This window comes from Zingiber officinale, chromosome 8A (assembly GCF_018446385.1).
Source record: "Zingiber officinale cultivar Zhangliang chromosome 8A, Zo_v1.1, whole genome shotgun sequence".
In the NCBI taxonomy this organism is placed as follows: domain Eukaryota; kingdom Viridiplantae; phylum Streptophyta; class Magnoliopsida; order Zingiberales; family Zingiberaceae; genus Zingiber; species Zingiber officinale.
The window spans coordinates 7,648,128-7,671,943 of NC_056000.1; the positions used below are offsets into that span (position 1 = coordinate 7,648,128).

At 37.5% G+C, this 23,816-nt stretch overlaps 1 protein-coding gene across 1 annotated transcript; it reads left to right on the forward strand.

Annotated features, from left to right (window-relative positions):
• Positions 1–22,001: 22,001 nt before the first annotated feature.
• On the forward strand, positions 22,002–23,569 carry LOC122011411 (2-methyl-6-phytyl-1,4-hydroquinone methyltransferase 2, chloroplastic-like). Its single transcript, XM_042567802.1, has 4 exons — positions 22,002–22,122; positions 22,335–22,733; positions 22,808–23,114; positions 23,184–23,569. The coding sequence occupies exons 2-4, from the start codon at positions 22,336–22,338 to the stop codon at positions 23,337–23,339; spliced, it is 861 nt and encodes a 286-aa protein (XP_042423736.1). The 5' UTR covers positions 22,002–22,122; position 22,335; the 3' UTR covers positions 23,340–23,569.
• The last annotated feature ends 247 nt before the right edge of the window (positions 23,570–23,816 follow it).

Genomic DNA, 23,816 nt, shown 5'->3' on the forward strand with positions numbered 1-23,816 from the left:
TGTGTACGACTTTCCCCCAATTTTTTCACTGGGTAAGTGTCACTCAAGAGACGGCTTTCACAAGGATTTCAATCACGACGAACACATTTCAATTTTTTTTTTATAAGAATCGAACCTAAACGCTACACCAAACTAAGTTTGGATAGTTGGAAGTCCTTAGCGATGTACCTGGCTCATCATTCCCTCCAATCGGACATGAGGGCCGATCAGATATAGTAAGTCTCCTTAGTAAAATAAAAAATTTAAGTGGAGAATGAGTTGTCGATTGTATTTTGTCAGGCTAAGTTGACGATAGATCAGTCGAACGACTGTCGGTCGATCTATGATGGGACCAAGTTATTTATAATATCGTACTCTTTAAAAATTTATGTCGAAAAGGACAGAAAATATCAAGTCGGTAAATCATCCTTTAGAAATTTTCAACCTATCAAATTATATAGATTGACGGGCTCATTTAAGTAAATATGTCGAGGACACTTTATGCACTGTCCTTTCTTAGGAAAGTTTTGAGAAATATGTTGATACTTTAAAATGTGTACATAGTACAACAGTGACATTATAAAAAAGATCTCCATCTACAAATGGAGGTATGCAATGCTTTTTATTTGCATACGCTATCTGCTATAGTTTATAGCCACTACTTTTTTTTTCAAAATTAAGCACTGACTTGAGAGTTGATGGTTGAAGGGTCAACGCAAGGACCCTTTCCCTGATCCCGCACAAAATACTCCCTATATTATAGGACAGCATAAAGTCTTCACCGAGTCAACAACAGAGCCACGCCCCCAGATCATCGTCTTCACCGATATATAATTAATTTAAGCTATAGTTATCATATACAAATTATAAATATTAATTTAAAATTGTACCTACAATTGTAACATGATTTACGAATACCTTATGGCCAAACTTTGAAAGAGCTTAGACCTGTGTTTTTTTTTCTAAATTCCAAATTTCAATATAAATTATAATATAAATTTATTGAACACAAATTGATTTATAAATTAATCTTGCTCTATAGAGCTTAACAATATAGTAGCCCAAAATAATTACAAGTTAAGTTTTAAATTTATCTATAGTAAAAAAAAATCATTATCTTAACGGCTCCCTTAGTCTCACAGATATAGAAGGAAGTTCATGCAGATACACAAGTATTGATGGCATAATGAGATCGACCATATTGACTACCATCCCGAAAAATCGATCCCTAATTATTATACCAGAATTATTTTACGTTCACCATATATATCTTAAGGTCAATTTATCTATACTTAAAAGATTTATAACAAGTGGTAGTGACACTAAAAACTGTTAAAAGACTTCACTATAAAGCTGGAACTCATTTATTGACAATGCAAAAAACTATAAATGGTTAAATGAATTTTTTTTAAATTTTTAAGGTATTCAAAAAAAGAGAGAATAAAACAAAAAAAAATTAAAAAAACATATTTTTATTAAAATTGTCAAAAGATATCTTTTTTTAAGTTAATCATCAAAAATAATGTTCCATAAGCAATTTACAGAACCGTAAAGAAGCTTTCGAAATATCTAAATAATGTACGTGACTTTGAAAATTATAAAATCACGTATGTCTTTCCCATTATACCCCTCCTCTTTCAGCGTCCCCATCCGAAGTCCGAACCAAAAATAAATAATAATAAAAAATCCCGTAGCCGAACGACTTTTTTTCTTTCCCCCCTTAAAAAAACCCTGGCGCCTGATGAAGCCGGAGATCCTTCGCCTGAAGGCCTCCTCCTTGGCCGGCAGCGCTTCATGGGCGTCGATATTCGCATTCGCGCGTGCAAGGGTGGTAAGATCTCCCAAATATATGCTATACGCCAGAGCATCGCCGAAGCCCTTGTCGCTTACCACCAGAAGTACGTCGACGAGCATCGCCAAGACCACCCAGATATGCTATTCCGGTTCTACCTCAGGGCGACGGCGACTACCACCGCTACCTTGCTGTGTTCAATATTGGCGGCGACCTGAAGGACGCCCCCGGGTTCATCCTCACCGCCTACTAGTCAGCCTAGGTCTTTACTGGTTTTTGCTCCCTGATTCAGCACAATCGATCGACTGATCGATTGACAAGTATTTTGTTCGCGTGATTTAAGCTCCCAATCGATTGATCGATCAATTGGGCTGCTATTTATCGCAACACTCTCCCAATCGATTGGTGACCATCGTTAACTTACTTAACTCAAACTCAAGGACCCTCAATTCCAACATCTGGTCAACCATGACCTGTTGGAACTCCTCATGTCTAGCATCCGGTCAACCTTGACTTGTCAGAACTTCTTCACTAAGTGTCTGGTCAATTATTTGACCTACTTGGACTTTTCTCCTTGTACTAAGTGTCCGGTCAACCTTGGCCTACTTGGACTTATCGTCTTGTGCCAAGTGTCTTGTCCTCCATGACCCACTTGGACTTCCAACAGATGTCCGGTCACCCTTGACTCATTTGGATTTCCTCGTGCCAAGTATCCGGTCAATCCTTTGACCTACTTGGGCTTCCTAACACTAGGTTTCCGGTCAATCCTGACTCACCAAGATCTCCACGTGTATGACTTCACTCACCAGATCTTTCCATCTGCCTAGCTTCACTCACTAGGATTTTTCATCTGCCTGAATTCACTCACCGGGACTTTCACCTGGCTTCACTTACCAGGATTTTCCAACTGCCTAGCTTCACTCACTAGGTCTTTCACCTGGCTTCACTCACTAGAATTTCTAATTGTCTGGCTTCACTCATCAGGACTTCCACTAGTCTAATCTCCAATTAGGACTTTCCCAGTCAAGTATCCAGTCAACCCTTTGACCTACTTGACTCTTCTTCACATCAGACTAGTCAAACTTTGACCAAAGGGAAATTATTCCAACAATCTTCCCAATCAGACGATTATTACTATAATCTCCATATATTGTCAAACATCGAAACTCAAACATCAAGATTCAAGCTTGGGCCAACTCAAGCTTAGTCAACCTGACCCAGGGAATATTGTACCAACAAATAAAAGAGGCTATCAGATTTTACTTGATTACAACTGGGAGGTTGTTAATCCAAGATGTCCAAAGCACTAACAAAGTTCTCTTTTGATATAGGCGAAGAAGTCTCTTACATAAGTTGAAGTATGAACACTAAAACAAAAATCAAAGAAGTAATACAAATGTTGTTGCAAAACTATTTTAATTAAAGAAGTAAATCAAAGAAGTAATACTATTTTAATTAAATTTTAAAATAAGTTTGAAAATAATTTTAATTAAGTTTTAAAAATATTAAGTTTGAAATTATTTAACTATTTAGTTTAGTTTGAAATTAATTTAATTAAGTTTGAAATTATTTAAGTTTGGATTTTTGAAAAAGGTTATTCAACCCCTGTTAGATTCAAACTTAGCTTTGGGTTAATCAAGCAGACGGTCTAAGAATAAGTTTTCAGTTCAGTGGTGAGGTATATGACCTTCTTGTGTATCAATCGTGGACCACTTGCTGAAGATTTTTCAAACTGTTCTCGCCCAAAAAACTTAATACTAAATTTTTTGTCTAACTAGCCCATGTTTGACTGGAGTAGCTTCGGTCAGGTCCACTATGTCTAGTGCACCAGGTAGAATTCCATATTCAACCTAGACATGCCTTCGACAAAGTTTCCTTGACGTATTATCATCTCAATCCATTCCGGTACTATGTTGTAGAGTTTGGTAAACCTTTTTAATCTAACCATTCTAAGCATAAAGAGAAGATCCATGACATGGCAGATAACTATGTATGATCATGGCAATTCAAATAAGTTAAATTATTGTTGTTGTATTGTATTTTATTGGTTTGTTATTTTTGTTATTATTGTTGTTGTTTTATTATTATTATTAATTGTTGGGGTTGCAAGGTTGCAAACATAGTCCCATATTAGAAACACATGGGAAAGATCATGGGTTTATAAGAGAAAAAATATCTCCATTAACATGAGGCCTTTTGGGGAGAGCCCAAGAGCAAAACCATGAGGGTCTAGGCCCAAAGTGGACAATATCATGCTATTGTGGAGGTATCTAAATTCTTTTCGATCCTACATTATTGTCATTGTTATTTTTTTTATTATTGTTGTTGTTTTATTATTATTATTATTATTATTATTATTATTATTATTATTATCATTTAGTTTCATAATTAAAAGGCACATGAATATAATTAGGTTTGTGGAGATTTTGTTTTAGATTTGGTTTTAATTTATAATTTAAATTTAGATTTTGTGAGTTGATAAAATTATTAATAATGTTTTCTAATTTATTCATTTTATTTTTCAAAATATTATTTTATTTTTCTAATTTTCTAAACTTTGATTTATAGTTTAGTTTCTTATTTTTATTTAAATTTTTTGTTAAATTATTGATCCGGCGGTTAGAACAGGGGACCCCCATTCTGAGAGGTCAATGTCACGCGGGAGTCAAAAGGTCAGGTGGCCTACCGGAGAAGGATGGGCCGACCTCCCGGCTGGCCGACCGGTGAATAGCCGATGGCAAAAGTCGCCCCGACAAAAGTCGGGGTTTCGACGCTCAATTGAACAGTAGCAAAGAGCCGAGCGGAAGGCCTAAGAGAAGGTGACATACTGCTAAACAGTCCCCCTACATAGCACCCTACCGAAAATATCCCTAGCATACCGATGCCAACGGCAGGCCGGACGTGATGTGTGTGCCGTCCGGCCGGCGCGTAAGATGAGGGCTGGCCGGACGGACTCCCCGTCTAGCCGGCCTGCCGGACGCCCCGGCCTGTGGTCGGTAGAGAAGGACAAGAACATCTTATGGCTAGGCCATACTCCAAGTCTGACAACGAGGTGTTCTGTTGTCCCATCGAAGACGTGCTTGGACTGTAGCAGTATGGCGTCAGGTAAGCTTTCTGACAGACACATACCGAGGTATGGGCTACGGACACGTATGCGCCTCGGTGGACGTGCAGGAGCTCTTTCATCACTCTATATAAAGAGCCTCATACTTCGCCGGAGGTACGCGTAAAATACCTTTGGAGCCACTTTTTTCATTGCTTACTTGCCTGACTTGAGCGTCGGAGGGTCGCCGCCGGGAACCCCTTCCTGGCCCGACTTCTGTGCAGGTTCGCCGGAGTTTCGTACGACTAGCCGGAGATCTACATCAGCGACTCGGAGAACGCCACGTGCCCAGCGTCCGTTGATTCAGCATTCGGACAGGATCAATTATGTTTATTGTTATTTAATTCTAGATAATTATTATTTTGATTTAAATTCAAATTATCTTGACTAAATAAACTTTGATTAACTGAATTGGGTCTTGATTAAGGTTTGAATTGACTTTATCAATTTTAATTATATTTGAATTATTTAATTTTTTATTAATTAAATTAGTTTTGTTAAGTAAGGTAGAATTTTCATACATTTTTAGATTCATATTACAATTCAAACAAGAAGAATCTAAATCATACAATTGTTCATGTAACATAAATTGTTTTACCTTAATTGCTCCCCCCTGAATCCTTGGGTCTTCTCTCCGGACATTGAGATTTGTAGTGTCCCATATTTTTGCACTTGAAGCATTTGATGTGGTCCTTCCTTTTTCGGACTCTAGGTATCGGTTCCTCCTTTGCCTCCGGTTGTGCGAATTGGTTCATCGGGCATTTATTTTTGTAGTGCTCTTTTCACTACAATTAAAACATGTTATGTGTTCTCTAAATTTTGTATTTAAAATATTACCTTTTGAATCCTCATTAGGATTCTCCCCCTTGACCATTGTCGTTTTGAATTCAAGTTCGAATGTTCGGTCGGACTCGGGTTCAGATCCATCAGCCTCCTCCTCAGCCAGTAAAGCGATGAAGCTGATTTGGTCTTGTTCTTCTAGATCTGGTTCTGAGGATAGCTCTTCGGATTCTGATTCGGACTCACTTTCGCCTTGATCTTCTAGCCTCGTTGGAATCTCGTGAAGCTCGATCAATTTGGTCCACATCTCAAACGTGTTTTTGTAATCTTCTAATTGACACAAAATTTTGTTAGGCAAAATACTAATTAATATATCTATTACCTTTGTGTTTGCTTGTGAGTTTCGAGAAGATTGTCTCAGTGCGATCCAATTGTCAAAACTCTCACTTCCTATGAAAGACTCCATCATTCGCCTCCAGATATTGAAATAAACCTGATCGTACGGTGGAGGTTCATAGATACTTCTCCCTTCTTGGTAGGATGTTGACATTCTTGCAAGAAAATAATAGGAAAAAAATTTCTAAGACTTTCGTCTTGGGATTAGTAGTGTGGGATTAAGATTAAAAAGTATTACTAAAAAAAATTAAAGAAAATAAAAAAGTTTTAAAAAAGTTGCTCGGAAAATGGTTAAGTAATTTTAGAGCTATCAGACTCTAATACCAATTGATAGATCGAATTAGTGCGATAGAGGGGGGTGAATATCGCGCTTTTAAAACTTTTTCTTTAGTCTTTTAAAAACAGAGTCGTGCATAGCGGAAAGTAAAAGAATAGACAAGTTTGTTTTACTTCGTTCGAAACCTAGCTCGACTCCTACTCGAAGGCCCGCGATCCTCGATCGCACCGATGGACAATCCACTATAACCTTTCTTTCCGAGATCCTCGGAAAGAAGCAGATCATACAAATGAGCAGAGTAAGATAGTAACAGCCTACTATCTTACTTGAATTAAGTACAATGCAAGTTAAACAAACATACCGATTACTTAGATAGAAGATGTAGCTCGATCGACACTTCTTGGATGGTACAACAACTTGCTTGATGGATGTGTAGAAGAGTAGTAACACGAACATCTTTTTCACAGAGATGATATCAGAACCCGTTGCCCAGCCACGGACCTGGAGCTTCACTTTTATAAGAATCGTCAATGTTCGGTCGACTGATCCTTGGGTTCGGTCGACTGAACCCGCTCCCTTCCTTCCTGGCTGGAGCCTGATGCTGGCTCGATCGTCTGCATTAACTGGTCATTAAGGGTTGGTCGACCGATCTCATTTTTCGGTCGACCAAACAGCCTTCTTCCCTGTTCGTCGAGATCTTGAATTAATGCGCCATTAATGTCTTCATTGTTCGGTCGACCGAACCTCATTTTCGATCGACTGATCATGCTGTGATACCATGTTTGCAAGCCTGAACTGTTTTGCCAAATTTGCCTGTTTGGTCGACCGAACCTTTTTTCGGTCGACTGATAAAAAGCCTTTTCGGTCGACTAAACCTCCTATTCATTCAACTGAACCCTTGGTCAAATGAAGCTTTCTAAGTGTTGGACGTGTGGCCGCTGACAGAGCCTGATTCTGAGTTCTGAGTCAAAAGTTATGACCCTTTGAAGTTCAAGGGGTCATATGATTCTGCAATACAAAGTTAGTTCGATATAACAATAATATTCCTGCAAAACAAAGTTAGCACAGTTATAACACATGTGTAGTAATATGCATGAGTATAACAGTTAGGACTGTCTTCATCTCAACTTGGAAACTTTCCCGGTCTCTTCAGTTGGATCAACGACCTTAAGTTGTTCCCTTTAGGAACTCAACCTCACTGTCGCTCCTCTAGTTGCATACCTCAACTTACCTGCTAAACATTGGTCCTCCAAACCTGTTTGGACTTTTGCCTGCTCAGTGTCTGATCGCCCGATCCACTAAGACTTTTCCTGCAATACTACATTAGCCAACAGCAAATACAGAATACAATGGTAAACCTAAACCTAGATTTACCGAGATCCGCTGGTCCGGTCGACCCAATCAACCTTGCTTGGAGTTCACTTCTCCAAGACTTCTTGTTACCTAAGGTTACCACCCCCTAGGATTTACTTCATCTGACTTCACTCACCAGGACTCAGTATTCGGCTACCCAGGGATCAAGTCCTCCAGACTTATCCACCTGACTTCCACGATATACCGAGATTTTTTCCCTTGCCTAGCCTACAACTAGGACTTCTCTTGATCAAGTTCCATACGTAAACAAACATACTTAAGCATACTTAAACATATTTGTCTGACATTAAAACCTTGGAGGTCGATTGCACCAACACCCAGACCAGTCAACCTAGTGCTAACTTGTCTAGCGCCTTCTCCGATCGCTGGCTTCATCTCCAGTCATTTGGGTGATCTGCGACCTTTGAGAGTTGAGCTTACTCAAACTCATCTTCGGCTTTCTTCTCGAGCAGTATTTTGCTCCGGCTTCTCGTCCCTCGAAAATATCACGTGTATCCTTCTCACTCTACAGGCATACTCTTCCTCAACTTCTCATCCCTCGGATACACTGAGCTAGTCGACTCGATTCTCATGCATTCCTTCTAGTCCCCAGACCGATCCAGACTCTGATAGGCAGATTTCTGAAATTTCCTTCCCGAAATTCAGAAACTCCTAGAAAATTCCAGAAAATTCGAAAAATTGTGAAATTTTGAGGATACATTCCTCATAACATATACTATCATGGAAAAATAGTTTTCTATGAAAATAACTTCCATTTTTCAATCTTGATACAAAGTTCAAAAACTTTGAAATAGTTCAAGTTTAACTCAACTTTGTATCAGAATGTTCAATGATGAATGCTAACACTAGGAAAGCTTCATCAAGGTTTTTCAAATCAATTTTAAAATGCTTTTAAAACCATTTGAATTTAGGACCATAATCTTAGGGCTAGATGTACATGACTTGTACACAAGCTTTCCCTATGATCCTTAATTTCTTGAATTAGGGTCATCTAGGTACAAGGACTATGCACCTTGATCCTAACTCATGATCCTAATATCTCACACACATCTAAGGTGTATCAAACCACATTCAAGTCAATTTGATGTGAGATATGGATTAAGGTCAACTTAGGCTAAGTTCTCATGCATTTTCTAAACACCAATTTGATCTCAATATCAAATTATATGTTTGTCCTTAAATCAATTTCATTGATTATAATGCAAGAGATGATGACATGGCATATAATGATATCATAAGTAAAAGCATGTGCCAATGTCATGATGTCATGGCATAAAGTTTGAAAACTTGAATAAAGCATGACATATGAACTAGCCTAAGCATTATCATGACATTTCAAATGATAATAAAATAAATATGATGTCATGGCATGGCATATGGCAACCAATCATGGCAAGTTAGCACAAATAAAATACCTAAAATCCCTATCTAAGTATCCTTAGCCTTAGCTAACTTAAAATCTAACCCTAGATTGCCCATATATCCCTAAGAGAAAACCAAAATCCCAATTATGGTATTTCTCTAGGTTTTCTTAAATTGTGCCAAATAAGATTAAAATCGATATTTTTCAAATATGGCACAATTTACTCTTCAAGGAGTAAATAATAATTCTTTTTCATTTTCAAAGGTTCACAAAACCTTGAAAATGCTCCTTGAGTGTCAATTTCCTCAAAGTTGGGTTAACTACCCTTCTTATTGGAGTTGACACTCTCTAACCCATTTATGGGGTAGAGAAGATGCTCCTAGGAACCCAATACCTATTTGAGCTCATTGGGTTCACTAAATATTCACTAGGGATGACTTCCCTAGCAACCCTCCTAATGACCCTCTTAGGCTTTGAAGCCTTGGTCATTTGGGACTCATCAAGATCAACTCTAGGGGTGACTCCCCTTGTGACCTTGGTGGTGGTCTTCCTAGCCCTAGGTTTTGTTCCATAATCGAATGGAACACTATGATAAGTGGGCTTGACCACTTGGGACTTAGGTTTGTGACCCAAACCTTTCTTGTCCTTGGACTTGGGTTTTTGACTCTTAAACCCTAGAGATGACTTCTCCATGTTTTTAAGAGCCTTTTCTAAATTATCAAGTCTTGACCTCAAGACTTGATTTTCCCTCTCTAATACCTCAAGTGTTAATTTGTCACTCTTCCTTGAGGTATTCCTAGGCATATGTCTAGTTGATTTAGGATTCCTACCTAGGTTATCCTTAGCCTTAGATGGGTTGATCCTAGGGTTAGCCTTTCTAGAATTATCCTTATCTAGGCTCACATGTTTAGCTCCTAAGCACATGTATTGATTCCTAAGGTTATCATGCTTGTTATTATCGACAAGTGCAATAAAATTCCTAGCATGCATTTTATTAGAATTGTAAAAATGAACCTTAGAGGTTACCTTAGGGAGAAGAGGCCACTGTATGAAGTAGTCAATTCAAGGAATAAATAGTGCTGAGAGGTGGAGAAGAGGAAGAAGAAAAAGAGACAATGGAACTGTAAAACGTAGATGGGAGTTCATGATCCATTGAACTACCCATGAGTTCTCTCTCAAAGAAGAAAAAAACGAAGACTGTCTGACAAGTTGACATGAAAAGAGCAATTGAATATTTAGGCTATGATTACTTGGATGGAAAATGGAGAGAAAGTAAAAAAAGATGTACAATTTGATGGAGCAATTGAATATTTAGGCTATGTTGTAGTTGTCTAAGTTGATTCCATGTGTAGTCAACTAGTAGAACAAACATTTTTACTTGTACCCAGAAGGAGATTGTTATTCATGTATATAAGCCCCCAACATATTAAGTAATAGTGAACTATAAATGTGCTTGTTAAAGACTAGAATAACTAAAAAATTATTGATGACGAACTACAAACATCATAATGGCAAGTAGCTATGAACAATTTTACTATTAAAGAAAACTATGATTGATTTGTTAACAAGTCAAATCTAATGTAACAATACCTTCTTGTTCTGCATCTTTGTTTCAACCACCGAAAAGTCTGAAAATGTTGCATTGTAGTGATTGAAAGGAAAACCAAAATTTTCAGCTAATTCATGAACTATATCAGAAAAATGCCCAAATTTTCAAAATCCAGCAAAGGCACTGTCGTATATCTGCCCTCGTAGAATGAGTACATTTCTTCTAAAATGTCTAACACCTTTGCCTTGTAGCTAAAACAACAAAGGTATGTATCAGAACTTTAAAAAACACACACACACCACTATACAATTGCACATAGAAAAAAAATATGCAAAGAAAAAAAATCTCAGGGATAGACACATAAAATAATAGACCAAGAAAAAGTAAAAAAAATAAATCATAAATTTATATGTCTATCCCTAAGATTTTTTCTCTCTATCATTACTCTTGCACATATCAATGTATTCAAGGAAAAAAATATATAAAATTGAGGATATAGGACAGACCTATACGAGCATATAGTGCATGATCGTTGCGCTAGAGGAGGAGTGAATAGTGTTCGTGACTTTCACGTTCGTTTAAACATGTTGACGAGTGGCTCATATTTGGATGAAGGGATGTCATGGAAGAAAAATCTGTTAAGATTTTTCGTAATAAAATTCTGTTAAGATTTTATATAACAGAATTTTGTTATGTTTTTCATAACAAATTCTGTTACGTTTTTACCGGGTCTGGGGGTTTAGCAGTATTTATAGGGATCATTGTAAACCCATTGTAGATCAGACAACACAAGAATCATTAGATGTGATTCTCTTGTGTAGAAGAGAATTCTAATAAAGCTTCGGCCGTTTTGTGGAGTAGGCAAGTCGCCGAACCACGGTAACTCTTTTTCTTTCTCTTCTTCTTCTTCTCTTCACGTGTTTGCTCTCCTTTTGTGCGTCTTTGTCTTGTTGTTCCGCGATCTCTTTTCTCTCTTCCTCTTCTTCAGCGGTTGAGAAGGTTGAGAGGTATTGCCCTCTCTTTGCACAACAATTGGTATCGAGCTCGGGTTTTGGCGATTTCTTCAACATGTCGGGGACGACCGAAGTTTGATATGGTGAAGTTCGACGGAACCGAAACTTTGGATTATGGCAGAGAAGGGTCAAGGACTTGTTGGTGCAACAAGGCATGGTGAAGGCGCTAGGAGAAAGAAAACCGGAAAGCATGGAGAAATCAGATTGGGAAGAACTTCAGCGAAGGCGTAGCAACAATCAGGCTTTGTCTTACGGATGACGTGATGTACCATGTCATGGACGAGGAGTCACCGGTGATGTTTGGTAAAAGCTGGAAAGCCGGTACATGTCAAAATCATTGACAAACAAGCTGTATCTCAAGCAGAAATTATTCGGGCTGAAGATGACAGAAGGAACCGATCTGAGCCAGCACATCAACGTATTCAACCAGATTGTAAGTGATCTGAAGCGGATTGATGTGAAGATCGAAGACGAAGACAAGGCGCTGATGTTGTTGAATTCTCTACCTTCATCTTCTACGTACGAGAATTTGGTTACTACTTTGATGTGGGGTAAGGAAACTCTCAAATTGGAGGAGATCACAAGTGCGTTGCTAGGTTTTCACCAAAGGAAGAAAACAAGCGATGAAATTTCTCAAGGAGAAGGACTTGTGGTAAATAGCAACCAAGAGCGTGGTAGGAGCAAATCTCGACATGGATATGGCAACAACAACAAGACTCGTTCTAAGTCGAGAAGGAAGAAGGTGATCACGTGCTACAAATATGGAGGTAAAAGTCATATCAAGAGAAATTGTCCAGAGATAAAGAAATATGTTGCAGAGAACAAAAGTAGTTCGGCAAAGTCTGCAAACATAGTTGAAGAAGAAAATTCAGAAAGCGGTGATGGAGATATGCTATCAGTTATGTCAAGTTCGGAGCAGCTGACGGATGCATGGATTTTAGACTCTGCATGTTCATATCACATGACTCCAAACAAGGATTGGTTTGACACCTATAGGGCAGTGGATTCTGGTTCAGTGTTGATGGGAAACGATGCATCATGCAAGGTTATCGGCATAGGGAATGTCAGAATCAAGATGTTTGATGGTGTGATCGAACTTTATGTGATGTCGATATATACGAGCTAAGGAAGAACTTGATCTCACTAGGCACACTGGATGGTATTGGTTGTAATTACAAATCAGTGAGCGGGTGATGAAAGTCAGCAAGGGAGCTCGACGGTAATGAAAGGACAAAGGTAGCAAGAAACATCTACAAGTTGATAGGGACTACATTGTAGGTGGAGTCGCCTCGGTCTGAATCAGATAGTATTGTCTTGTGGCATATGCGGCTAGGGCATATGGGTGAACGTGGGATGCTAGAACTTCACAAGAGAGATTTGTTGAAGGGTGTCAAAACGTAGCTTGAATTCTGCAAATTCTGTGTTCTTGGAAAACAGAGCAAAGTGCAATTTAAGACAGCAACAAACAAGACGGAGGGGATTCCGGACTACGGACGGATCTGACAGGACGGACTGTAGCATCACGTGGAGGGCACTTGTATTTTGTGAGTTTTACTGATGATTTCTCACGAAAGGTATGGGTATACTTTATGCGTCACAAGTCAGAAACTTTTACAAAGTTTAAATTGTGGAAAACTGAAGTAGAGAACCAGACCGGAAGGAAGATCAAATGCCTTAGGTCAGATAATGGGACTGAGTACACAGATTCAAAGTTTCAGGAATTCTGTGAGCAGCATGGGATAATGAGGCACTTCTCGGTTCGCAGGACACCTCAGCAGAATGGGGTAGCGGAAAGGTTGAACAGGACAATCATTGAGAAAGCAAGATGTCTCAGGCTGAATGCAAGGCTTGCAAAGAATTTATGGGCGGAAGCAGTTAACATGACATGTTATCTCATTAATAGATCACCAAGGGCAGCACTAGAAGGCAAAGTATCAGAGGAAGTATGGACAGGGAATCAAGTAGAATACTCTCATCTTTGAGTTTTTGGATGTCCAGCCTATATGCACATATCTAGTGAGGAAAGATCAAAGCTGGATGCAAAGTCAAAGCAATGCTTTTTTCTAGGGTATCAAAAAGGAGTTAAAGACTTCAAGCTTTAGAATTATAGAGCAAACAAGGTGATGATCAGCATAGATATTATGTTTGACGAGAAGGTCATGTTACATAATACTCAGGAAGATGAAAAGAAAACATCACAAAGCAACAAACAAAAGGGCATTGTGCATGTGGTGCTAGAGACTCATGGCTTTGATGATAATAGCTCAGGGCACACAGAACATCACACTATAAGTGGAGGTAGGATGAGACAGATCATAAAGCCACCTACCAGATACTATTTTGAGGACTTAATTTCTTATGCACTCATCACTAGTAGCGGAGACCCTACATCTTTTCAAGATATGGCTCACAGCTCTGAAAAGGACAAGTGGACAAGTGCTATGGCGGAGGAGATGAGTCGTTGCATAAGAACCAAACGTGGGATCTAGTGGAACTTCCCGAAGGAGAAAGCTATAGGGTGCAAGTGGATATTCAAGAAGAAGAAGCAATGTTCGAGAAAGAAGTGAAGTTTAAGGCTCGGTTGGTAGCAAAGGGGTATTCACAAAGAAAGGGGATTGACTATGAAGAAATTTTCTCTCCAGTGGTAAGACATACGTCAATTAGAGCGGTATTGGCTTTGGTGGCACATCACGATTTGTATTTGGAGCAAATGGATGTGAAGACGGCATTTCTTCATGGAAATTTGGAGGAGCAGATTTTTATGTCACAACCTGAGGGATTTAGTCAGTCCGGACAAGAGCAGTTGGTTTGTAAGTTGAAGAAATCGCTCTATGGACTGAAACAATCTCCTAGGCAATGGTACAAACGTTTTGATTCATACATGATTCAAAACGGATATAGGAAATGCGAGTATGACTGTTGCATATATGTGAAGGGCCTTGAAGATGAATCACTGATTTTCTTACTACTATACGTAGATGACATGCTCATTGTTGCGAAGAAGATGAGAGAGGTTGACAAATTGAAGAGGCTACTGAGCAAGGAATTTGACATGAAAGATTTGGGAGAGGCCAAGAAGATTCTTGGGATGGAGATTCACAGGAATAGAGTTGCAGGGAGATTATGGTTGTCTCAACGTAGCTATGTGGAGAAGGTGTTGGATAGGTTCAACATGAAGAATGCAAAGTCGGTGAGCACACCCCTGGCGTATCACTTCAAGTTATCCAGTACACAGTGTCCAAAGACGGATGACGAGATCCAAGATGTCAAAGGTTCCTTATGCCAGTGCAGTTGGTTGTCTGATGTATGCCATGGTTTGCACGAGACTAGATTTGGCGCAAGCAGTTAGTATGGTAAGCAAGTTTCTCTCAAATCCTGGTCGACCACATTGGGATGCAGTGAAATGGATTTTCAGATACTTGAGAAATACAACTAATTATGGCATCATGTTCAGTAGACAACCGGAAGATCCTTTAGTTGCTGGGTACGTAGATGCAGACTATGCAGGAGATTTAGATAACAGGAGGTCTACTACAGGATACGTATTCACTGTGGCAGGAGGACCTATTTGTTGGAAATCTATGATACAATCTATTGTTGCATTGTCTACTACGGAATCCGAGTACATGGCAGCAGCTGAAGCAGCGAAGGAAGCTTTATGGCTTACAGGGTTGGTCAGAGAACTGGGTGTTCAGCAAGGTGGAGTCAAGTTGTTATGCGATAGTCAGAGTGCTATCTATTTGGCGAAGAATCAGGTGTATCATGCGAGAACCAAACACATTGATGTGAGGTTTCACAAGATCAGAGAGTTGATTGCTTCCGGGGAAATTCAACTTGAGAAGGTTCACACTGCAGACAATGCTGCAGATATGCTGACAAAGCCGGTGACCACAGAGAAGTTTAAGCATTGCTTGAACTTGATCCATATCTCTAGATGCTAGAGGAAGGAAGCCCAGACCCAGAGATCCAGATGGAGTTTTGTCCAGATATTCGTATTCTTCGAAGGGGTGAATATTCGCCAAGGTGGAGATTGTTGACGAGTGGCTCATATTTGGATGAAGGGATGTCATGGAAGAAAAATCTGTTAAGATTTTTCGTAATAAAATTCTGTTAAGATTTTATATAACAGAATTTGGTTATGTTTTCATAACAAATTCTGTTACGTTTTTACCGGGTCTGGGGGTTTAGCAGTATTTATAGGGATCATTGTAAACCCATTGTAGATCAGACAACACAAGAATCATTAGATGTCATTCTCTTGTGTAGAAGAGAATTCTAATAAAGCTTCGGCCGTTTTGTGGAGTAGGCAAGTCGCCGAACCACGGTAACTCTTTTTCTTTCTCTTCTTCTTCTCCTTCCTGGTGTTTGCTCTATTTTGTGCGTCTTTGTCTTGTTGTTTCGCGCGATCTCTTTTCTCTCTTCCTCTTCTTCCGCGGTTCAGAAAGGTTGAGAGGTATTGCCCTCTCTTTGCACAACAAAACACAATCGAGAGAAAGCAGCGGAATAAAGACAAAAGAAAGAGCAATGCTAACACGCCAAGATTTACTTGGTTCGGAGACTGTGGTGACTCCTACTCCAAGGCCTACACGTGAGAGTGCTTTCGATGAGCAAATACTAATCAATCGGAAATAGTACAAGTACAGTCTTAAATGATTACAAGTAATTTGAAAATTAAAGAATACCGACAACTTTGTAGGATGAAATCTTCAGAAGAATCGTCATCGGAGCTTTTGGGCATCGTAGAGGCTTTATCAGAGCAGCGCACAGAAGTGGAAGTTGCTTAGAATATTGTATTTTAGCCTCTAGTCGAATGCTACTTTTATAGGTTGTTCTAAGCCCCTAGATCCCTTCTGGGCGCCTGGACCATGACGTAGGACCGTCCAATCAGCATGCTCCAGCATGGCGAAGAGATGAAGTTTGCGGTTATGGGCACCTGGACAAGCTCCGGGTGCCCGGACTGCGAAGGCGCATCGCCCAGGCGTAACCTCTTTAGCAAGGTTTCCCAGGCGCCAGGACCAACTTTTTCAGCCTCCTTATTTTCTGCAAAATAAAGTTAGTTCAGACAATAAACAGCATATGTAATATGAATTTGGCAGCCTCTGACTGTCCAGTTCTGACTTTAAATTTTATTGAAACTCTAGGTCGAACCGATGGTTATTGTTCCCTCTTCTAAGAATGCGTCCTCACCTACTCCTTTCAGGAGAGTTTATCTTTTGTCAGACCAGTCCTCCAAACTGTTTAGACTTTTGCTTAGCGTCCGAAACTTCAGGTTTTCATGCTGAATGTTCGTTCTAGGACCCGTCTAAACTTCCACCTAGTCCGCGACCACCAGGATTTTCACCTAGAGTTCCCGACTCTAGAATTTCGCCCAAAGTGTTCAACCCGTCAAGACTTAACCCAGTCCCCCAAACTAGGACTTCATTGCCCAACACAGTCAAGACTTTCAATCTGCCTAGAATTCACTAAGACTTTTACCTAAATATACTTAGGATTTTTTTGCAAGCTCAATCACACTTGTTAGATAACAAGTAACTTTAACTTTAGACATTTTACCATAATTAAAACTTAGGCTCGATCATCTAATACTCCCTGTACTAACATATAGTTGTGTCAAAGATTTACATAAAAAGAGAAGCAGATGCAACATATAAGTAATTAAGAAATGGAATTGCTTTAAACCTCAAAAGATTTCATCCTAAACCCTAAGCTAAAAGTATAATTTTAGCAATCGGAAAAGAAGCCAAACAGGAGGAATAGAGAAAATATAACATGGGGAGCAAAGAAAAGAAAAAGGAGTGGCACATGTTGGCACCACACGTGGATCCGCAGAATCTATTGTTATGTTTTCAAATGAACTTAAGAATGCCAATCTTCTTCTTAAGAATGTCATTCTTCTTCTTGTGATTTTGTAGTTACCAAAGATTTGCCACATGATTTAGGTAATAGGCAAAATTGTCTATGCGGTTTGGTAAAAACCTGATGATTTAATTTAGTATCATCGAATTTGGTCCATCTAAATTGAACAAATTCTAATCAATGTGCAGGTTGTAATAGCTATTGCATAGCTACTGTAAATTTATAATTGTTAGTATTCATAACTAATACGATATGTTATTGATTGCAAAGCTATTAGCTCTAACTATATAGTTGCTACAATATTATAACAATTACAATTTATATTTGTTATAATATTTGTTAATCACTGTTGATTTAGTTAAATAGAATTTCACATGTGCATATATTATAGAAACTTTGATTAATTATTGCTATACTAAAATGTTGACCAATGTTAAATTTTGTTGAACAGACTCTCAACTATGCACAGTTGATATTAAGTTAGTACAGCTTCTACTTATTTAAAAATGATTCTTTTAGAGATTATTTTAAAATTAATGAGAATTTAAAATATGGAGTGTTAGAAAATAAAAATCAAAAAACAATACAAGATAAAATTTGAGTGTTTAATAAATAATTATTTTCAATTTTAATTTTTAGTTAAATGATAACAATATCTTTAAATAATATAAATTAATTTTTTTTAATTATCTAAATGTAATTTTGATACACAATTAATAATGTGTTTATATAATTATTATTATATTTTAAATATTGTCTCAAAATTTATTTTTTTTATAATATGAATGTTTGAAAAAATATATAAAATTAAAAAAATGACAAAATTTATATAAATACGTAAAATATGTAAAAAAATTCTGGAAATGTAAATTATATAAAAATATAAAATATTATTTAAAAAACAAATCCTTATAATAAAATATAATTAAAATTTTATAAATGATTTGAGAAGTGACATGAATGAGGAAATAAATTATATGTAAAAATTAAATATAAAATATTATTTAAAAATATATAAAATATAAATTTTTTTAAAAATGACAAAATTTATATAAATATGTAAAAATATGTAAAACAATTCTGGAAATGTAAATTATATAAAAATATAAAATATTATTTAAAAAACAAATACTTATAATAAGATATAATTAAAATTTTATAAATGATTTGGGAAGTGACATGAGGAAATAAATTATGTCAAAAATGTGATGACAATTATGTAAAATGATAAAATTATTAATAAATATAAATTTTAAATTTTAAATCATAAAAAATAGAAGTAAGAAAAAGTATCATATTCTTACTTATAGTTTTTTTAAAAAAAGTTATAGAAATTAAAGCAGAATTTGACATTTGTAAATATTCAACAGTACTTTCACAGTTAGAATTTACGAAGTACTTAGTAGAAATTCTACCAACCACTTCCTTAATTGCTCTAACCCAACCAAAAGAAATTTTTTTTATATTATCTATTATTTAAAAAATTATAAAAAAGTTTTTACTATTAAATTTTTTTTTTATAATTTTATTTTGTTACTTAGCCCACCTCTTTCGCACCCAAAGTCTAACCATATCTTTTTCTTAGATTCATCCCTATCCTTAGATGGTGGTAAAAGGTGGATACATTCGCCCCAGCTCCTTTGTCAATCTGTCATAGAGTCAACACGGAAGAAATAAATCACGGATGATTATTAATCTTTGACATAATGATTATCACATAAAGAAGATATTTAGGCAAGGACAGAGCCCCTTTTGATTTATTGGGGCTGTATACTTGTAAAAGAGGAGAAATGGAACATGGGAAGGATAAGAGTAAAAAAACTAAAATCAATCAAGTAGATCTTAGCCCTGGGCTATTGATGTAAGTCCGGAGGCTATTAGCCTGGATAGGTTTGTCGTTCTGGCTCCGCCATTGCATCTACTTAATAATACACTCCCAAACCTAAATGGGTTGCGCTATTGAGTTCACCGTCACCAATTCCTTTCCAATCCGACAAACCTTTCCCTTGGTTTCTCTTAGTGCTCCACCACCGTCTCGCGCCCGTCGTTCTCCTCGGATTCCTATTGCGGTGACCGAGAAGAAAAGCGGCGAAGAAGGAAAGCCAAGAAAAGGAAAAGGTACAATTTAGTTACCGGTTACTAAAGTCGATGAAAGAATGAAATTCTTCCCGAATGTGCACCGTCAGGGAGGGTGTCGGGTCCGCTTCGTAAGTTTAATGCGTACTATAGCTACATCAAAACAATTGAATTCTTACTGACTGCACATAGTAAGGAAGGGTCCAAGGTCCGCTGCATAAGTTTAATGACTACTATAGCTACAGCAAAAGAATGGAATGATTGCCGAATGTACACGGTAAGGAAGGATTCATTTCCCATCTAATTGACTACTGTAGCTGTAAGGAAAGAATGGAATTCATCCCGAATACACACAGTGAGGAAGGGTGCAGGCCTACTGTATGAGCTTGATGGGATTCCTTTTGTCTCGGAGAAAGCTCATTGTAAGCCCAACTGCCTGTGTACGTCTGGGAGCCAGAGGCTTTAAGAGCAAGAAAGCAGATGTCAATGGTTACAAAAGGATACACTCTGTCTATCCGATCCAAGTAAAAGAAGGTATGAAAGATTATTAATATCTGATGGAAATATTTAATTAAATTATATATATTATAAAAAAATTTATTTTTTCTACTACTCATTAGTTATTTTTATTGATGTTAAGAAGAAATTATATGGATGTTTAATCTTATTTTTAATAATAATTTATTTTTTTAATACAATGTTAATTTTAATATTCCTTTTGTAAATAATGATAAGTTGAAAAAAAGAAGAAAATTATTACTGATGTGGTGATGATGAGGAATCCTATCTTATTATTACGGTGGAGGTCAACTTCAATCAAAATCAAGGAGGTCAATGTGTAGAAGATATCAGTCCATCGAGCGAAATAGTTCTTGCTGTTTCATTTATTATTTTTTCTTCTTCGTCGTCAGAGATTGATTTGAATATCAGAGAGTTATCATCAGGGATCCCTTTCCTAACTCGACACTAACACCACTTATATTATAAGTCCACGTAAAATCCGTAAGAGATCATCATGAACATGACATCCTCAATATTTATCCCATCAATTTTGAGACAGAATCAATTACGATATCAGTTATCCGACTCTTTAGTAAAGATGCATTATTTGAAAAATAGACCGGATAATTTTCTATTCTTGTACCCTTACATAAGACAATGATGTTAACAGCCGACGTTTTTCTCGCCGTTGATTGACATTTCACAAATGCCTCCGATGTGTCTGAACCTTTCGTCCATCATCAATATATCCTAATCTTAATCGGATCATACCCATTACATCAGCTAAGATTTATTTTTACTATATTAATATAGTGTTGAACAGAGCGTCAATTTCTATACGTTACAAGGAGGGGCAATTTGAATAAGGAGAATTATTTTAATCATTATGAAAATGAACCATTTTAAAGATTAAAAAAATCTTTTATTTTTGTTTTTTTTTTCAGAAATACGGTAGGATAATAAGAGCATCTATATTAATTATTTTATCTAAAAATTTTATCCTAAAATTTAGATAGAAGAGATAAAAAAATTTTACATCATAACTCTATCCACTTCTTAAATTTTGTATTTATGAATAGTATTATCTAAATTTAAGGAATGAATTTCACTTCATAAACATTACATAGAATAGGAAAAAAAAATAGGGAATAGAGGATAGAAGAAAATAGGAAATTTGATATATGATGTAATTAAATATGGATATCCAAATTTAATAAAATAATTTTTTTATCCTAAATTATATATTTTGGATAAGAAAGCGTGTGGATGTTCTAAGAGTATCCTATCAATTTTTATATAATATTTTTAAAACTTAAAATAAATCATCCACTTTATTAAATTTAGACAATCATTTTTCACCACATATTATATCAATTATCTTAAAATATCTATTATCTCTATTTTTTTTTCCATCTTTCATTGTTTTAATTATTTTCTCTCTATGTAATATCTACCTTTTATTACTTAATTCATTGCCCCCACGGCGTAACTAAAATGATAAACACATAATATTTTTGACGTAATGATTAGAGATCGATTTTTAAGAACGAACAAGGATCTACCTTTTTTTTTTATTATTATTACTTAATTTATTTCCTTTATTTTTTTTCTCCTCATAAATTAAATGATATTTTAATATTTAAAAAATTAATTTTATTTCTTAAATTTATAAAAATAATATTTATAAAATCTAAATTTAAAAAATTGAACATGATAACTAATATAAAAAAATACGTAAAATATAAAATAAATTTTATGTTTAAAAACGTTAATATGGATGATCTAGGGCATAGAATCCATTTAAGCTTGGTCGCCCCCTTCTGAATGGATCGAACCGACTTGAATACTGGATTTAATTAATTAATTTATTTATTTTTCACTCTGAGGACTATCTCTCTCTCTCTTCAAGACAGACAAGAATTTTTCCCTGTAGCTTGTAAAAAACTAAATTACTGCGGGGTAACAACAATCGCTAGAAGCTATAAATCCATCTCCACTTCCTCTTGCCGCAACAGAGAAGGAGAAACTGATCGTCGCTCTCTCTTCTCCTACCTCATCTTCAGGTTTGTTCTCCTCCTCCTTTATACTCTCTTCAAACAAGCATATATAGCCACCAAATACAAAATGTACATTTGTCGGTTTCTCTTCGTAGCAATCGAAATCGATGAAGTTCACCGCTAGTTTTTAGCGTGTTAATTCTCTGTTGGCTTCCACATCCCTAAAACGTATAGGAAACTCGTTTGACAAGTAAAAGTTGCATCTTCCTTTGCTCCAGAATGGCTTTCTCTACCAGCCCCAGGCCGGCACTGCAGCCGAGGTTCATCCAGCACAAAAAGGAGGCCTTTTGGTTCTACCAGCTAGTCTCCGTCGCATACGATCAGATATTCAAGCCGCAACACTGGAACGAGGACATGAGGGACGATGCCCTGGAGCCGACTGATCTCCGTGATCCGGAGCTGAAGGTCGTCGACGTCGGCGGTGGAACCGGCTTCGCCACATTGGGCATTATCAAGAGCATACACCCTAAGAACGTTACCATTCTCGACCAGTCACCGCACCAACTCGCCAAGGCGAAGCAAAGGGAGGCCCTCAAGGAATGCACCATCATAGAGGGCGACGCCGAGGACCTCCCCTTCCCGACTGACTCCGTCGATCGCTACGTCTCTGCGGGAAGGTACAGAACTCAGCTTCTTCTTCTTCTGTTAATTTTCCAGTGCTACTTAATTCTTAACGAGTTTTTCCATACAGTATCGAGTATTGGCCTGATCCACAACGAGGAATCAAGGAGGCCTACAGAGTGTTGAAACCAGAGGGGCTCGCCTGCATCATCGGTCCCGTCTACCCAACGTTCTGGCTCTCCTGCTTCTTCGCCGACTTGTGGATGCTCTTCCCCAAGGAAGAAGAATACATAGAGTGGTTCGAGAAGGCTGGTTTTAAGGATGTAAAGTTGAAGAGGATTGGCCCCAACTGGTACCGTGGTGCCCGGCGCTTTGGCCTCGTCATCGGGTGCTCGGTCACCGGCGTTAAAAGAGGATCCGGCGATTCACCTCTGCAGGTACTTTTCTTCGTTTGCGACTGATCATTTACGATCGACTAAGCTAACACGGTCGGTTTCTCTCTGTAGCTCGGTCCCAAGGCTGAAGACGTAAACAAGCCAGTGAACCCCTTTGTCTTCCTCCTACGCTTCGTTTTAGGTACGATCGCAGCAGCTTATTACGTGCTGGTGCCGATCTACATGTGGGTTATGGATAAAATTGTGCCTGAAGGGCAGGCCTTTTAAGAGCGAAGGCTCATCTTCATCATGATCCTGAAGAAGAATTGTGGTTGAATCACCATTTTAGGTGCTCGTGTCTCTGTTTTGCTTATGTAGTCGTTCATTCGCAGCAGGCAACTTGTTAGAAGAACGCTGCTGTGTCTGTCTGGGAAGTTGCACTGTTTTCCTTTGTAACACTATTATTTGTTGTCTGATCATGTTGTCTTGTCTGTTAACAAATGCTTGTTGAAGATTCATTGTTGCTGAATCTGAATGATGCTTTGTCAACTCATGGCTTGTTTATTTAAGGAGAGTTTGGGAGATCGATTCGATGGATTTAGATGTCCAAATTTAATGACTGAAGATCTCTGTAAGGAAGAAAACAAAATAAAATTTATTTTTTTTAAAAAAAAGATAAAGCTTCTCCAGGTCCATTTCTCAAGCCTGGTTGCATTCTGACTAGCACAGGCTTCAGTCCTTTTTAGAGAGCACAAGTCTCAATCT